Source organism: Rattus rattus, chromosome 3 (assembly GCF_011064425.1).
Source record: "Rattus rattus isolate New Zealand chromosome 3, Rrattus_CSIRO_v1, whole genome shotgun sequence".
In the NCBI taxonomy this organism is placed as follows: domain Eukaryota; kingdom Metazoa; phylum Chordata; class Mammalia; order Rodentia; family Muridae; genus Rattus; species Rattus rattus.
Genome location: NC_046156.1, coordinates 192,178,461 through 192,197,805, shown reverse-complemented (window position 1 = coordinate 192,197,805; position 19,345 = coordinate 192,178,461). Strand labels below are relative to the sequence as shown.

At 42.0% G+C, this 19,345-nt stretch overlaps 1 protein-coding gene across 1 annotated transcript in view; it reads right to left on the bottom strand.

The window, feature by feature from the left end:
• The window catches only part of Rnf180 (ring finger protein 180), a 167,219-nt gene that overhangs the window by 22,884 nt on the left and 124,990 nt on the right, over nucleotides 1–19,345 (bottom strand). Inside the window, exon 8 of the mRNA XM_032898938.1 lies at nucleotides 11,094–11,219. Coding sequence (XP_032754829.1) covers nucleotides 11,094–11,219 — 126 coding nt within the window. The remainder of the gene's footprint in view (nucleotides 1–11,093; nucleotides 11,220–19,345) is intronic.

Here is a 19,345-nt window from a genome sequence, read left to right as displayed (position 1 = left end):
CTTTGGCAAGCTACCAGGAGATGGTGTAAGGAAGGGTTAATTTCCCAGTGGTTATCTTAAAGTGCTGGTTGGCTAATCCCAACAACTATGGACTCCAGGGATCATTTTCGATTTTGCTCTTTCTCTTGTTAGTGGTTTCCTCCCATCTCCTTTCGTGTCTTTCTTAGTATAATAGAGACACAAGGAGATCCAAATTAGCATTTTTTTTTTCTCCAGAGACAATTGTGCCTTTCTTTTGTCAGGTAGACGTGGTGTGAGGGCTCATCACTGGTCTAGAAATTAACAAGCAGAGTTGGATGTTTCATTAGACTCAGTTGGCATTTGACTTCAAGTACCTCAGGGGCATGACTTCCACCGGGTTTACTGTGGTTTCATACGTGGTTTCATTGCTTTAATGTGGTTTTATTTCTAAGCATGGAACCATCGGGAATCTTCAGTTAGGTTCTATTTCATTGTTTTGCATGTTCTGTTTTCATGTCTTGACCTCGACCCAAGCCCGGGTCTCAGGGATGTGAGTGACAGCTCAGGGCCCGTTAGCCCTTTAATCTGAAGGCCATGCTTTCCAGGGGCTGTCTCTCTACTTTTCCACCCTGTACCGGTTAAGAACACAGAGGAACTTTAAGGAGGATGCATACTGTGTTTTTGTTGTAGGTTAGGGATGATCTGATTCTTAAACTGTCAAACTGGAAGACAGTCACTTTGCCTTTTGAGCAGGCTTCTAGAGCTGGCCTGGCTCTCAGCAGACGCCTATGAGGAAATTGGCTTTGTGTTTGGTTTCCAGTCAGGGGAGAAAGCCCATACAGTTATCAAAAACTCCAAAGATTTCTTACTGCTACAGAGTTCTTGCCCTCTGGCAAGAGTGATATTCAGTTACTTCCCAGACACAGAAAATGTACAAAGTGATGTATATAACCAACGACATTAGCATTTCTAGTGTGGGTGTCTCTCGATGTGGGGCGTCTCTCAGTGTGGGGGTGTCTCTCGATGTGGGGGTATCTCTCAGTGTGGTGGTGTCTTTCGATTTGCAGGTATCTCTCAATGTGGGGGTATCTCTCAATGGGCGATGTCTCTCAATGGGGATGTCTTTTGATATGGGAGTGTCTCTCGATGTGGGGATATCTCTCAATGGGGGTATCTCTCTATTTGGGGGTGTCTCTCAATGTAGGGGTATCTCTCAATGGGTAATGTCTCTCAATGGGGGTGTCTCTCAGTATGGCGGTGTCTCTTAGTATAGGGGTGTCTCTCAATGGGGGGGGTGTCTCTCGATGTAACAGAATTTCTACTCTTAATGAACTCCACAGTGCTCTGGTGTATTGTTTATGAATGTGTATTTTTGGCATTTATCATTTTCCCAGCACTGGCACTGACAATGATGGCTTGACATCCTGCACCCTAATCATATCCTATTTAGAAACAGAAGTTTCTACTGTTTATTATCAGCAGCAAGTTTAGCTTCTGCCATGCTCTTCCCTGGGGCTGTAGCTGTCCTTGGTTTCTTGTTCATAAGCTGGGCCCACATCCCTCTAACAGTGCCTTCCTTGGTCCTTGTTTCAGTGAAACACGTGAGATGGCTGCTCTTCCAGTGCTAGAGTAGGAGGGGGGACACCCCCTCCCATTTCCTTTCCATACCATGTCTAAAACATGTCACAGGTCAACGGCACATAAGAGGGCTCATACATTTTCATAAAATGATTGGTCAAAGCTTAAGACAGCACCCAGATCAACTGGTAGCAAGTGCAGAGACCCATCTGTAAACTCAGAGAACTTTCCTGATGCTTGCTTATCTCCACATGCCAGAGCTGAGTACCTAACACCACACACGTGCACGCCATGACTGCAACACAAAATACAGCACACTCTCCTGGAAAAGGTCAAGTCTTCCCATCACCTCAATTAACACAACCAACTCACTGAAGCCCCGCTTCCAAGAACGTGCATGTTTCCTCCCTAGATTCCCAGTGCAGGTCTCCTTCAACAGTTATTGAGCTTGAATATGTTGAATTCATGTTTGCCCTTGCTTTCCTTCATCAGAGGTTCATTAACCTACTCATCAGGATTTATACATCTGACAATTTCTGTGGTGCGTTCTCTTCTTGGAGCTCGGGGAAAGCACTGGTGCAGGTCGTAGTGTCAGGACTATGAACTGTGAGTCAGGGTCAATGCCAACTTTTCCCACCAGAATTTGTTTTTCTGTGCTAATTTCAGAGGTCCTGTGGTTAATGGGTATATTTTTGAAGTGTGCACACAGGTATGCAAACATGTATTATACGCTGTTTTAAAGTTCAGGCAGCATTTCCTACCAATATGCAACTTCACAGGTAACCAAACAAATTCTATCAATGTAAAACGGAACAAGGGTGGATTTTGTGAGTACACGCACTGTGTATTACTTGTGAGTGTGTGGGGCGAGTGTGGATAAAGTGGGAAGGGAAGGAGAGAAAAAGGAGACAAGAATCAAGAGACTAAAATCTTGTTGGAAATTTTCAAAAAAGTAGTTATGAAGAGAAAGATAAAATTCACGAATATATTAAAATGTATATCTCATAAGCTAGATAGAAACATAAGATAGAAACAAACAGTGCTTTAACTTTTTGTTCATTGCCTAGGTACCATTATACACAGATCCGGCGTTCAGCGGCCTGATACCAGGATTACCAGGAGAACTCTGGTGAACGGGAGAGGCACAGACAAAGGTGAGCTAGCTCTTCACATCTCCTATGACAGGTGCATCACCACTCAGTTACTACTCCTAGGCCTCACAAGGACACTTAGTTGATCAGTATCCAGTTGGTACCAGTTTTGCCTCTCCAGCATCTCTGACACTCGCTCTTGAAATTCTTGGGACTAGTGGAAGGGGCGTGGGTGTTTTCTGTTGGATTGAAGACCACTGGGCTATTTATTTTGTGGGTCTGTATATGGAAGAACAGTCATATAGGAGAACATCACAGGGAGAAGGTGAGCCAAAGAGAGGGAGTTGTGAGGCAGCAGATTTCAATTCAATGCAGACTCTCACTTTAGAATTGTTAAAACAGATCAGCTTCCTCTGAAAGGTGTTGACCTCCCTGTCCCCCGTGTGACAGGCAGAGTCTGGATGTCATCTCCAAGTGTGAGAGATGAGGCTGTATATGCAGTGACTGTCAAGCTACTTTACCCATCCTCTGTAACCCATTGGAATTTTACATAAAAGAGTGGGAATCCATCTGTCCACTCGCTTCTAGTGCAGTATATGATGCTGCTGGCCTTGCTATGCGATTGGCTCCTAAAGAAAAATGCCAATGTAAGTGACACTGGTGAGAACTGGACTGGACTCCACCAGACTAGAAGGGAAAGGAAAGGACCTTCGGAATTCACAGAAGATTTCTCCATAGTGTTCCCATGAATAAAGCTGTTTAGAGGAGCTGTGGAGGCAACTGCCCCTTTCAGTTAAAAGACAAAGCAATACTGAAACTCTCTGTTTTCCCTCTAGCTTTCTGAGATGATTTCTAGCCGATGTTGAAACCCATGCTTTTCGACTGAGCACGTGCGCTGTTGTTTTTTTTTTATCGCAGACAAGCAATCTTTCCCATGTGGGTATTCTTTGCTTTGCCCTGGACAAGTTTGTTCTTGTAGATGCAATCTAACACCTTCAGAACAACTAGTCACCAAACAGCACAGTTCCCTGGGCTTTCCTGAGAAATGGATACATCTGGCATACAGCTCTGACATCTGCATTGTACGTACCCATTTTATTGTGACCAACAAAATCAGGGCATGGGATCCTACATTTTGGCTTGTGGTTTTTAAATTCTTTCTCTTAAGTATAGTTAGTAAAAATTCAATGTGGAGCTTCTTTGTATTTTTTAGGGTGATATTTAATACAAATTCTCAGATAGCTTTTGCTCGCCCAAATGTGTGTGTATGTTACACAGAGGTACATGCATCATTTTGAATATCTCTCCCTCACACTTGTAGAAGGGTGGTTTCTTGGGGACTAGCTTAATATGACTACTGTTAAGGTGGGACACTATTACCTAGAGATGGAAGGGACCTCGTGGGAAAATCTAGGACCATCAGTTGGTCGGTGCAGCTGGACTTGATGAAGCGAACTTTTGTTTTACACATTACTGGACTATTTACATTTCTTTTGAGGAAATGCTACCAGTTATATATACAAATACACAAAGCGATCAAAAAGATGTCTGCTTGCTCAGTATATATCACCTCATAAGCCACGAAGGAATGTGTCAATGATGGGAAACCTGAGCTGACTCTATGGCTGTGTGAGTTCAAAATGGTTGCTATGAGTTGCTGTGGCTAGGAAATTTGCAAAAATGTTATATTTTCCCTCAGAAGCGTTAATATTTAGATCTAGAGTTGGGAATGTTTATTCTCTTTCACAAGCTCCCTCTTCCTAACCCAGCTCTCTTTCTTTCTAAACCAAATTCAGAAATGAGGCTGGACTGTACCTTCTTAGGGAGCCGTGTAACATAGCACGGTGGCACAGGGGATGCAGCTGTGTGATGTAACTCTAAGAGCATATCTAACTTGTCTAATAGGAACCTGTTTTGTACAGAATTTCAATTGCATGTGACTTCAGGTGAAAGTAATTAGGAATGAAGGGTAAAAATTACACTAGGGGAAAATTATGCCCTTAAGTGATACAGCAAAAAGGTTAAAAGTTAACACCTTCTGAATCGTCTTAGTAGAGAACAAAAAGAAAAGAATAAGTCCAACAGGAGTAGGGAAAAGGTAAAGCAGAAGGCAGTAAGAGACAAAGTAAAGACAGGGTAACTCAGTAAGAAGTGATAATCTAAATGAACCAAAAAAAAAAAAAAAAGCATTTGTAATTAATGTGAACATAAGGACAGCATTAGCTATATAGATACATAGCTACAGGATAGAGTGGGATATATTAAAATATATAAACAATTTTATTGCAATAAACTTGAAAATAGGAGAAATGAACAAATTCCCTAATAAAGGGATACAAACTTAGAAATACAAATATAAAATTCTGAAATGTTAACCAAATATGGCAGTAAGCAAAATGATCGCCTAAATGCATTCCTGATGCAGGGCAGGAATCCCCCACAAGGAAATGGGCTGCAGTCCACCAGTGGAGCACTGTGTGCTGGGAGATGTGGGGGGAGAGCTGTGTACGTTTCACGAGGTGTGAAAGACAGTCTTGGAATTAAAACGCCATTGACATTATTAGCAAATCAGGGGAGAGGAAAGATGACAGCATTCCTCACGAGGGCTGGACGCTCCAAACATAATACATGCTCTGTGGTGAATATTTAAAATGGCCTTTAAAAATCGGGAAGCTTTTCTCTTTTTTGGTTGGTGTTGTTTAAAAATCAGACAGGAGTACTAGATCATCAAGTAGGGCAAGAAAACAGAAAAAAGTAAGTGGCTTAGATTCCAAGATGCTCCATCGCTATTGAAAGCAACCACAGAGCTGTCTAACTGAGAGCGCCCAATGGCTTATTAGAAAATTTAGTCAGGTTGTTAGGTAGGAAGGAATTATCTCATATTCAACTATATTCTTATGAAACAACTGTTCATAAAATAATCTTAAAACCCAGTGATACTGTAAAATAAATATAAGCAGAAAGCGGGTTATCACTTCAAAAGAAGGTGTGAATCCTTTGCAAGCAGAGTCCGAGCGGTATCTCTAGCAGAAAGCCTAAACATGAAAGTGAAGACCAAAAACATCGTCGACAGAGAGAAAAATACCCGAGGGAGAATCTCTGTGACCTTGGGATGAGATGGAATGTTAAAATTAAAATCCGCAGCATAGATGATAAAACACTATGGATTTAATTACATCAAAGCGAAGCATTCTTACAATGAAGGGTAACAGGTACAACATTTTTATGTAATGACAAAGTGGATAATGAATTTGTAGCGTCTACTCAGTGAGGATATTAAAGTGGACAATGAGTAGAACAAAAAGCATAAGAAACCTAGGAGAATCAAGGGAGGTAGCAGCATGATTAGAAAGATAAACAAAATGGTCTTAGGAGTCCTCCAAACGATGGAGGCAAACTTTACCAGATCTCAGACTCCTAGCCATCACAAAATGCAAGCAAAAGCAACGGCAGAGGCCTCATCTGCCAACAGCTGTCGTTACTCACAGTCCCTGACTGACTTTCCCAAATGCCAAAGAGAGCTATCATCCTGGCCTTTCAGGAGGACCGACGGCACTGTTTGCACAGGCAGATTTGAACTCTGTGATCCAGACTGCTGCTCCTGAGTCTACACGTCAGTAAATACTCGCATGGTTTACACTGAAATATTCCGTGAAGTGTTATTGTTAGTGGCAGCAGGCTGCGAGTGTTAGATTCCAGTGAGTGAACACACTGATAGAACTTGGCAGATGCACACTTTAACAGAGGCCTCACGAGGAGTCACACATTGGAAACCACACTAGGGTGGCCAAGAACATCCAGGGAAACATGCGATACAGCACCCTTGATGTAAAAAAAAAAGTATACGTAAAGAAAGTACTATCCCTTATATAAGACTATAAGAATAAATATTAAATAAACCCAGGACAATGGGCTTGCTGAGTGACAAGAGGGGGACAGGAGGCAGGGAGGAAGTTAAAAGGAAAGCAGAGCGTGTGGCCTAGGGGGTGACGAGGAGCATTGCCTGGGGTGAGTTTGGCAAGATTCTGCACGCAAGGCTCAAAAACAGGGAAGAGACCACGATAAAGCAAGGATAGAGGAGCTGAAGAAATAGACACTCAGGAAGGAAGTCATCTAACTGATTACAGAAGAGAAGACCACAGGGAGAGACAGGCCATAGCATTAATGGGTAGGAAGTTATTCCTGTTGCCTTTCAATTCTCCCCAAATTATTTATGTCTATATTAGTATGTATATATGTATGCTTCTGTATATCTGTCTACTATTATCTATCTATCTATCTATCTATCTATCTATCTATCTATCTATCTATCTATCTATCTATCCATCCATCCATCTACAGTACTGGGGACTGAACTTAGTACCTCTTGTATGCTAGGTTAGGGCTCTACCATAGCCCAAGCATAGTTTAGATATTTAATGGTAGTCCCTTATTCCTCCAATTTGACAGAGTTTTTCATGGAGCTTTACAAGATAATCCTAAAGTCCATCTAAATGAGCAAAAGGTAAAAAATAGCCAATAAGCTCTTGAAGGGAAACAAGTTAGAAGACAGAATAACTCTAGTTTTGAGACAGTATAGCATTGGCATAGAGACAGACAGACAAACAGACCCTAGTCAAGCTCCAGAAATCAACCTAGATACATGGAAATTTGCATGAGAGTCCATATCAGTGGAGAAGTGGTGAATTATTTTTAATAGGTGGGGGCAGGAAGGAAACCCATATAAAACTGGACTCCTATCTGTAAAAAAAAATCGTATTAAAGAGTAGTATAAATTTCATAGTTCTTTAAAACTAAAGCATTTAAAGGAAAGAAGTCTTAATGATCCTGGGAAAAGAGAGTAATTTTAAAAACACTATATGCTAGAAAGGTAAGGATGAAAACGAAGAACTATGATGCGCTGAAAGATTCCAAAAATTGAAAAACACAAAGCTAGATTATGATTATAGCCATTAAAATAGTGGAAAAAGTAGCAGATAATATTGCAAAACCAATCAAACAGGTAGGAAATAAGAACCTCAAAGAAGAAACTCAAGGATAAAGCTCTGTGTGTGTGTGTGTGTGTGTGTGTGTATGTACATACATATCTGTATATAGCCTCCACCAATAATCATAATGATGCGAATTTAAACTGAGGTAAGGCCTGAGGATGTAGCTCAGTGGTAGAACATTTGCCTCACATGCACAAGGCCCTGGGCTAACAGTGCCAGCAAGGCACCAGCACACACATGTGCGCATGCAATGCTAGGTGGTCTTACAGAGGACCTGACTTTCATTCCCATAAACTAAGTGGTGGCACCAAACTGCCTGTAGTTTCACTTCCAAGGAATCCAAGTCTCTCTTCTGGCTTCCAACACACACAGGCAAAACACTCAAATAAAACAAACAAACAAAAAATAAACAAAACTGCAGAACTTCCAGTGAGAATTCAGTTTATAGGTATCAAACTTACAAAATCTAAAAGACTGAAAATTGTAAATGCAGCCAACAGACAGGGTGACAAGCCAGGGTGGCCACATACATAGAGACACTGATGTAGGTGATTGATTGAGGGTAGACGTGCTGCCGTGTGACCCTCAAGCTCCTCTGAGCACATGATCCAGAGGAGCTCTAATGACCCAGGAGAGTGCAGGCATTTATAGCAGAAGGACAAATCTCTGGGCGTTCTACCATCCCTTCACCAGAGGATGGTACATCTGGTATAGCCATAGAACTGGCCACAGTTCAGGAACAAAGCTCCTCACTGAAATGGATCGATTCCAGAAACCAAATGAGTGACAAAGCAAGTTTAGAACATACATTATTTGTTATCAGTGCAGAAGTGTAAAAGCAAGCATAACTAACACTGGTATTTTTGTGTGTGTGATATGTGTGTGCGTGTGTGTGTGTGTGTATGTGCTGTGTGTGTGTGTGTGTGTACATGTGATGTGTGTGTGTGGTATGTGTGAGTGTATGTGTGTGTGTATGTGTGTGTGTGGTGTATGTGGTGTGTGCATGGTGTGTGTGCGTGGTGTGTGTGTATGTGTGTGGTGTATGTGGTGTGTGTGGTGTGTGTGGGGTGTGTGGTGTGTGTGTGTGTGTGTGTGTGTGTGTGTGTGTGTGTGTGTGTGTGTGTGTGTGTGTGTGTGTGTGTGTGTGTGTGTGTGTGTGTGTGTGTGTGTGTATAATGACAAACATGGGTCACCGAGAGCATCATAGCCATAACCATGCATGTTGGCCTGGGTTTGATTCCTAAGACCCACAGGTGAAGCCCTGCCTCTGTCACCCTCTCCCTGTCCCAGGATAGCAGGAGATCAAGGAAAGAGAATAAGGAAGGGCCTTTGGTGATGCTCTGTGGCTTAGAAGCTCAGTTCATGATGAACTAACAGAGAATTCACCATTAGGTTCACTGCAGAAAGCTGCCCTTTGTGGGGCAGGCTTGGTGACAGTGGTGCATTGTGGTCTCTGTAGGGAGTGGCAGGCTGGTCCCAGGACCCAACTGCTCATGCTTCCATGCATGCATGCTGAATCCATCCTCCCTCCCTCCCTCCCTCCCTCCCTCCTTCCCTTCCTTCCCTTTCCCTCTGCCTCCTTATCCCTCCTCTCTCCTTCCTTTCCTAACCTTTCTTTTCCTTCCTTCCCTTCCCCTCCCTCCTTCTCTCCCTCCCTCCCTCCCTCCCTCCCTCCCTCCCTCTCTCTCCATCCCTTTCTTAGTTTGAGAATACTCCACTCCACTCTACCTCATACCATGTCTCAGTACCTGATCTTTTCCCTCCCAACTCCTTTCTCTGTTTGACCCCAGGATCCATAAAACTGCTGGAGCCTCTTGTCTGGCCTCAACACCAAGCCAACCCCCATATTGTCTCTGTCCCACCTGGTCTTGGACACAACACTGCTCTATAGAGGAAAGACAAATGGGCTACGTTTCGGACTCTTGTTTATGCTACTGAAGAAATCAAGTTTGGTTCTTTCCTCTTGGCTTGCTGCTGTACTTGGCTGTTGGCAGCTCAGCTCAAGTACAGCTTGGCTGAACCGATGGCAGTGATGTATTTCTTAAGTCGGGGTGATGTAATAAAGCTACTTTGAACCTTCTCCACAAAAATGTATTAAGGATTAAGTTTGGTGGAAATCAACTGCTTATTCATCCAGTGTCTAAGGAACTGAGGGAAAGTAAGATGCAGAAAGTGCAGAGGGAGACTGGGGGTGGTTTGGAACTGAGTCAGCCAACATGGAAAAACAAGTTGTGGTCTACGGAGGGGCCTTATGGGGCCGTCTGCTAAGCCAGGTCAGAAAGGTGACCCTCACTCAGTGTACACCAAACTCTGTGCCTGAGCTGTACTGTCCACCCATAGAAGCAACTAGATGTGACGCTTCTTGCTTTCATTTTATACTTCTTAATTCTTAAGAAACAGCCCAGTGCAGGGTTACAGGTGGTGCTTAAAACCTTCGAATGCAATAGATTTTGCATATAATTTGTTTTTCTGCCTCAACCATACACACTCTGCATGCACCTGCTCTGGTCTGTTACTACTGGATAGATGTGCTTGAGTTTATGGGGCTCTCCCTGGTCGAGAGAGGACACGGTTCCCATGTTTGGTCATTCCTATCAGGTCTCTTGACATCATAAGTGACATGAAGAGGTCTGGGGAGATAACTCAGGGGGTAAAATGCTTGCTGTGAAAGTATGAGGAACTGAGGTTTTGATAGCCAGAACTTGGGTAAAAAAGCTAGGGACAGTAGAAGGTTCCAGTGCTATAGGGAGGGAGAAGGTAGCTCCTAGGGGTGTACTGCCAAGCCAGCCCACCCAAAACAGCAAGCCCAAGGCTCGCTGAACTCCAAAGAGGATAGAGAGGGAGAAAGGAAGACACTTGGCATTGATCTGTGACCTCCACCTGCATATAAGCAGGGATGATTTCATCTCATACACAGGTGTGTACACACACACACACACACACACACACACACACACACGCACACACACGCACACACGCACACACACCACTCACATAAATTCGCACAACATACACAAACAGTAAACACCAAAACTGCCTGGTAGTTTGTGTTCTGTCAGATAACACTTTTACAAAAGACTAAATTATATTTCATGTTTATATTGTACGGCTCTGCAGGAACACATTCTCAAAACTGAAGTAGAGGTCAGAGATTGCCTTGTGTTTTGATAGCTGTTTACATAGTGTCATTAGCTATAATTTATACTGCGCTTTCATATTAACTTATTGGATCTTTACTGTGTCCATATGGTTAGGTACATTTCAATTTTTATGTGAAAATTATTTTTCACATAGGCGACTCCTTTTCTTTGTATGTACTTGTAGCTTCTAGCATAGACATTACCACCCAAATTCCTGAAAGGGACCGGTGCAGACAGTGGGCTCAAGCAGCACGCCTGATTAGGAAGCAGCTGTGAGCCCTTGCGTGGACAGAGCCGTCAGACTGCTTTGGTCTTTGGGTTGCTTTCCTTACCTCCAAAGAGATGGAATCCTTTTCTGCAGCTCGGCAAGGGCCATTTCGCAGAGTTGGATTTCTGGAAGCTCTGTTTTATTTTCAAATATTCTTTAGTAAAGAATGTCTTTGTGGCATTGTTCAGCTCTAGAGTAAAAGGAAAGAAAAGGGCATTTTGATCATTAATTTGAATAAAATCGCAAGAGTATGATCGACTGTCATAACGATTTTGATAATAAACTCAGATCTATTTAAGTCTGTAAATGTAAAAACATATTTAACTTTAAAAATCCAAAATATGTCACCCAAATTCCTATTTGGTGCAGCTTTGGAACTAGGCTGACATACAGAAGGCATGTTTAGGGAGAAGCGTCTGTGTTGGGAGCCATGAACAATGAGATCATGGTGCACACAGACTGGCTCTTGTCAAAGGGTCGGCTGCACACTAAAGAACAGAAATAACAGACAGCAGAAGAGAACTCACAGGCCGGCCAGAGGCTATGCACGGCCCTCCCTTCAAACAGCGGACAGTCTGAGAGCCACAGAGCCACACAGGGCAGGCAGGCCTAGCCAGTCTGAGCTTTCCCATGAGCTCTTCTTGGAGAGGCCCGTATTGGAGGGCAGCCCATACAAGAAAGAGCCAGCGTCTCCATCAACCGCCCACCCGCCTTTACTTCATCCCCAAATGAGCCCATGGAGCACCGGGGACCCCTTTGCTTTCTTCCCTGCCTCTTCCTGGGCCTTAGCCTATTCTAGTTGCATATAATTGTTTCTATTTTACCTATTACTGCCTTGGGTTGATGCTCAAGAAAGGCAAAAGAAAAACCCATTCACAAGTTTACATTTAATGGCAAAAGGGACAGTGTATTAAAAAAAAATAGCAATTGAGGCTATGTATGAAAGCGGCAACTCCAGCTCTATTCCTGAATCCATAGCTGTGGGCCAATAATTCAAGCACGTGAGTTAGAAAAAGGGAAACTTAGTTTTTATACTTATGCAAGCTGGGCTTATTATGGCCCCTGCATTCTCTGTCCTTTATGTTCTTCAATGCCTGACTGCTTTCGGGGTGAGGATCCTTGTGCTGTGTTCTGCAGAAATGCTCATGTGTTTTCCTACAGTCCACTCGGTCTCCTGCTGGTGAGCAGCCCTTCAGTCAAGATGACGGTCTCCTGGCAACGAGGAGTCATCACCATCTTACCACCTCTCCGCCATTCACACTCATGAAGGGGGTAACAGAAGTTGCCAATGACTTGTACCATTACCCTCCAGGGCTAATGATTTTAATTTGTATAATTTTCCAATAAATGAAGCATCTGATAAATAATATTGTGTTGACCATTAGGGAAGATGACACAACATTTTAATGCCCTCATAAATGGGCTGAGGAGGTAAGGTAATGAAGATCATGTGGTACAGAGAACGGAAACTAAGCAGAGGGGTGTGGATAACTCAAGAATTTTTGTTACTGCTTCTCTACCAAGTTCTAAAATGTTGATGCAGTAAACAAAGATGCCACTGCACACTCTCTTATTTGAAAACTTACTTGGAAATATAATTAAACTCTGGCAGAACAGAAGTGGAAAAAGCCAGCCAGAATCTTTTTTGGGGAGGAGATGGGAAATATCTCCCTTCAGTATAGTCAGTAATGGCAGCACCGTGACTGTTAGGATGAGTGAGAGAGACCATCCCCTTTCAGACTCCATTTAACCACATCGAAAAACTAAGTTTAAGGTCCCCAGCCTTAGGAGAGCTGGGGACTTCCTAATAGCTGGGTGGCTTCTTCTGTAAGGAACCAGTTGTCCAGACATCTCAAGGACAACTCTGACCTCCTGGCAGGGTCAAACCAAGTTCATGTTTTCCCGGGAACCTACTCTTAACCTGATTGGTGAGAACTCCCTTGCTCAACCACTTATGTCAAATTATGATTAGACAATGCTACACCCTACCCTGCTCCTCCTCGATTTGTGGTCTCATCTTTTAAATACATTGTGCAATTTCTCTTTGGGGTCATAGTTCACCTCCCAAGTTTATTATGTGGCTCTGATTGGTCAGAGGCAGCTCGATTACAATAAATTTTTGTCATCTACCTTGGCCTAGTGTTTGAGTTACATTGGATTTAAATGGACCCTCCACTACTACTCCGCTTCTGGGCTTTGAGGAACTTAATAGACAGTGAGCTTTAAAAATGTCAATGCTGTGAAATACTTAGCTAACATTCAGGGTAAACAAATGAACAGGATGATTATGGCAATTAATATAATTTGCAAGATAAATTAGATTGAAGCTGTACACGCACCTGAGTGTCTACAGCATGATCTTTCGAGACTGATCATTTTGGATGATTTTATTTGCTACACTTGAACAGAGATGCATGGAGACAAGAGAAGACTGGGAAACCGTTGCTGCAATATTGCAGGGACAAGTTAGAGCTGGGCTGGCTGCTTTTAACTGTGGGCTCTCTGTCAGCCAGCAAGCTGCTTTTTATAGCTTCTTCCCACCTAATCTCTGGCAGAAATTTACTCTGTGATCTGCTATGTGCCCAATACTTTGATGATGTGTTTAGGGATAGAGATTAATTAAACCTAATTCTGTCTAAAGGACATTGTGTTAGATCCATGTTTTCAAAATGCCTGGCTGGGTGTCAAAATCACTAAGACACTTGCCAAAAAGGCATGTTCATCAGATAGTGTGGGTCAGCACTGCGTGCATGTGGGCCGTAAGTCTGTTCTCTCTAACAAGTCCCTTAATGATAACAATCGAAATGTAAATAAAAAATACCCAAGTTAATAAAGATGGAGAAAAAAAAGAAAGAAATCGAAGAGGGCAAGACTGTAAATGCAAGGCAGACTCAATTAGATAGGCCCACTAATATCAGACTCTTATTTAAAATGCTGCAAGATATCTATTCAGGTATCTCATTCAGATTATTAAAGCTCCTGTTAATCCATTTCTATTAATCCATTTTATTTTTCTTATTATTACAAAACCTTTCCCCCCAGGATTCACATCTCAGTCCTATATTGTTTGATACATAAGTTTTCATTTTTTCCCCAGGAACACAGTACAAAAGAATGTCTAACAGAAAGAGAAGCATGCAAAGGTTATGACAATAATATTCAGCCTACTTCTCCAGGGGGATGGAATTGTATGAATAGGATACCTTCTTTCTCTGTAATACCCACAGAGGCTGGCGTGCTTATGCATAGACATTATCTGGTTCTAGGAGATTAATGTTTAGACTATACATTACTATATATTTTCAAGGCATAAACAAGTGACAGATTCAGAATCCCGGTGAGTGCTTGTGGGTGTGAAAGGGAGATTTCTAAGGAAATAATTCTCTGCAGCTGCTACTAACTCATCGTTACTCAATTTCCATTGATTTACTAATACCATAACCATCAGGTCTCATCCTGTGGGTCATGACCCCTTTGGGTCATGACTCTTTCACAGTGATCACCTAAGACCATGGGAAAATCCAGACTTTTACATTATGAGTCATAACAGTAGCAAAGTTACAGCTATGAAGTTCTAACACAAACGATTATATGGTTGGGGTTCACCACGACATGAGGAACTATATTAAAGGGTCACAACACAGCATTGGGAAGGCTGAGAACCATTGCCTTGTTTTTACTATTTGTAGGGCATTTAATCCAGTTTTCTTTGTATTGTTTAACAGTGGGAGGTTGGATTAAAATGCTATGTCAAGCAAAGCTGAGATTTCCCCTTCAAACAAGGAAGAGAAGGGTAACCGTGTTTGACACTGATACACACTTTTGGAAAGCAATGAAAATTCACAAGCTGTTACCAAGCTATTTTCAGGACTTCGGGGCAATAATTATTTGTACCTCTTCAAGAAGGGTAAGAAAGTTACATTTGAAAATGGATTCTAACACTCCTACTGAAATGTGTTGTACACAAATTCAGGACACTTCAAAATGTTTAGTGTCAACAAGGTAGAGAAAACTGGGTCTGTCGTAAAGGTCTGAATTCAATGGGAAAATACCAGTTTCAATCACAGGAATGTACAAGGTAACACAGAACAGTATAATCATGGGGCCAGTTCTTCAGGCCTGTGCATGCTGACAGGAACCTGATAGAGCTGTCTCCTGAGAGGCTCTGCCAGAGCATGACAAATACAGAGGTGGATGCTCACAGCCTCCATTGAACTGAGAACAGGGTCCCCAGTGGAGGAGTTGGGAAAGGACTGAGGTAGCTGAAGAGGTTTGCAATCCCATAACAACAACAATATCAACCAACCAGACACCCCAGAGCTCCCAGGGACTAAACCACCAACCAAAGAGTATATAAACATGGCTCCAGCCACATCTGTAACAGAGGAGAGGCCTTGGTCCTGTCCAGGCTGGATGCTCCAGTGTAGAGGAACGCCAGGGCAGGGAGGTGAGAGGGAGTGAGTGGGTGGGGGAGCACCCTCATGAAAGCAGGGGATGGGGGATGGAATGAGGGGTTTCCAAAGGGAAAACATTTGAAATGTAATTAAAGAAAATATCCAATAGAGGAAAAGAAAAGAAAGAAAAAAATCTGCCACTAACTGGGAGTCCAGAGGGATTTGCATGCTGGGAAAAAAAGCCAGCCAGGACTCCCATTCAGTTCTGACAAATTCTAACCTATGCATGCTTATCAAGTAAATTTCAGCCTGATTTTCTTATTTTCCTTGTGAACCATTCACTCAGGATTAAACCTGCTTTGGGAAGTGTCATTCTGCAGCTAAATATTCAGCCTGAGAAGACACAGAACAGGGACAAAAATAAGTCTGTACTCCATTTATTTATCATTTAGCCAAAATGGAGCTACAGAGATTATATCCTAGTCTTCACTGAGAGCAACTTATGTTTATCAGATCTTTGATATTTAGTTCTTGTCATAAACAAGATAAACTTTTGTTGAACTTTTGTTAATTTTGATTACATTTTTCCCTTTAGCATTTGTCACCACAACATTTGGTTTTCAGAATACAATAAGTGTAATGCTCTTCCAGAATAAAGAAAGAGTTGGTATGATGATATTTTAACCCTTTAGTTAGGAAGTTAAAGGAAAAAGTTAATAATGTTTTCTTCGTAAAACGATTTTAAAGTTTAAATTTATTTTGATTATATTCTTTTCCTCTAAGTCCTTCCAGATTCTCTCCCCCTCCTTACCCTCCCAACTTCCAGTTCTTTCTCAAAAACAAAAAACAAAAAAACAAACAAAAAACCAATAAAAAAACCCTCAAAAACCAAAAACCAAATACAGTAAAACCTGCTCCAAACCAAGGAAACAAAATACCAACCCTCTCAAACCATACAAACTAATAAATAAACAAACAAAACGAACAAACAAAAAGCCCTCCTAACTATAACAACAAAACAAAAGACATACAACACACACACACACACACACACACACACACACACACACACACACACACAATGGAGTGCATTACATGTTGGTCAGTTACTCTCGAATATCTTGCAGGTAGCACCCCATTTTAGATAAGAGTTTGTAGCTGGCTTGGTGTTTATGTTACTCTTTTGACAGTGTCTTCAACAAATGGTGCAGGTCAAACTGGATGGCTGTATGCAGAAGAATCCAAATAGAGCCATATTTAACGTCCTGCACAAAACTCAACTCTAGTTGGATCAAAGACTTCAGCAAGGTACACTGTGCCTGACAGAAGAGAAAGCAAGAAATAGCCTTGAATGCCTTGGCACAGAAAAAGACTTTCCGAAGAAAACATTGCTAGCACAGGTGCTAATTAATAAATGGGGCCTTCTGCGTGCCAAAGAACACTGTCATCTGAACACCATGATAGACTATAGTGAGAAGTATTTTACTTTATTTTTATCAGCTATACATCTGATAGGGGGCTAATACACAAAATATATAAAGAACTCAAGAAATCGGATATCAAGAAAAAGTAACCAACCAAACTGAAAAGGTCTAAAAAGAAAAATCTCAAATGCTTGAGAAACACCCGAAGACCTGCTCAATATCCTTAGTCATCAGGGAATTGTAAATCAGAACTACTTTGAGATTCTTTATTATACCTGCCAGAGTGGCTAAGTCAGTAAAACAAGTGGCAGCCCATTCTGAAGAGGAATGGAGAACAGGGCCCTCCCCCACTGCTGCAGGGGGTGCCGGCATGGAAATGAGTGTGGCGATTTCCTCTGGAAGATGAGAATTAACGTGCCCCAGGGCTCGGCCTGAGCATACAGGCAAAGAATGTTTCATGTTATCACACGGGCACTTGCTCAACCATATTTAGTGCTGTTCTCTTCATGGTAGCCAGAAATAGGAAACAGCCTAGATACTCCTCAATAGAAAAATGGATAAAGGAAATGTGGTACACTTACATAATGGAGAAGACTCTTTAACATTACATTTAACCAAACATTCTGCCTCAGGCAATTATATTTATTTTGGATTACTGAGTCTTTCGGTAGCTTTGGAGCTTCGGAAAATTATTTTCAGCTTTATTCAGGGATGACCGATTTTGCCCATGATGAAAAAGCCAAAAGGATACCTATGTAACTGAGCCCAGTTTGACAGTAACTGAGCTCTTAGAGCGCTGCAGACAAAACGCCAAGCATTCATAGTGTTGAGACCTTTGTTACATGTTGTAAATTACATTTTAGGACAAGGTTTCTGAAGGCTATGGAACAGGATACATCAGTGGTCCCTCAAAGGAGATTGGTATAGAAAACCTTGGCTTTGGCAAAATCCAGAATTTTCTGTCTTGTATGTAAAAAGAAATACAACCTCACTCTCCCTTCTCACTTAGTTCTACCCGTTGACGTTATTTAGTTAGTTTAGATGATTGGGACAAAGTTTTACTCTGTATCCCAGGAGGCTCTGGAGCTTACTATGTAGGCTGGCCTGTACAGAAACTCAGTGATCCTTCTGTCTCAGGCTCCTAAATTATGTGTGCAGGTCTGACCCACAACACTGTGCGACACTGTTTTATAAAGCTGTCAAAGCAACTCATGTCAGTGGTTAAAACATCAAGTGTTACAGTTGAGGAAAGATTGAAGAAACGCAATGTCGTGTTCATCTGTTACTACGGCTCCTTGGGAGCCTTAGGAGAGATGAGACAGCCTAGGTGACACAGCAGATGCCAAAGGGGGTGACCTGTGATACTACTTAGCTCACTTCTAGGAAGGGTTTTAAGTGTTTCTGGGGGCTCTTCTTCTAGAGGCAAACCTCCATACGTGTGAGACAGTGTTTTACTGACATGGGTTTGTAAACCATTAATGACATTTGAAGTGATTCTGGATAAGACTGAATATTTTATAACCACCACTTATAAAGTTAGAGTGTAGTAGAAGATACAAACTAGAACATCAGATCAATAAATTCCCAGACATATTGCTAAGGATGACACTAAGAGGAATATTAGACAATTACGTTGGTAAGAAAATTCCTTAGGTCGAAAACAAAGGCCTCTCCTAATAATGTGGACAGAGTAGAATTTATAAGGATACGAAGATGACAGAACTCTGAGAAGCCACACTTTAAGTATTGTGTATACATTCTTATTTTTTTCATAATAAGAATATTCGGGGTTGGGGATTTAGCTCAGTGGTAGAGCGCTTGCCTAGCAAGCGCAAGGCCCTGGGTTCGGTCCCCAACTCCGAAAAAAAAGAAAAAAAAAAAAGAATATTCATTTCCATAGGTTAAAGCGTTAGAATGACTACCTTGGAAGACAGATGGACACAGTCAAATGGTCTTCCTGACAGAGAATCCGTATGGGTTTCAGAGGCACAGATCATCTAGGGGATGAATTGGAGAAACAGGAATCCCAGAGGAACAAATAGAAGCAGAACCAGAACCATATCAGCATAAGAATTAATAGACCAGACTTGCTCGTGTAGAGTCAGAGAAACTGTGAAATGACCTTCCTGTAAATTTGGACATAACCACGGCAAATCACAGACGGTCACAGTAAAAAGAGGCTATTAAAAAGGGTGATATTCTTGCTGATAAGCCGTATATCCTGGATACAGTCCAGTAGGACATTGGAAGGTCAGACAGGATAATTGAGAATTATTTGGGACTGTCCCCAAAACTGCAGATGCCTCTGTCTCTGCCCTGCGGCCTAAAAGCAAATAGCATCTAGTCGTGACAGTCAAAACATCCCTGGTGGAATATCACATTTCTCTCTAATGCTTAAAGTCTCAGGTTAGCTCAAATGCCATTTCCTTGTTTGTTGAGAGATGCCCATGCACTTCAATTTCTTTATATCTGCTTATCTGTACTGAATTCTGCTGAAT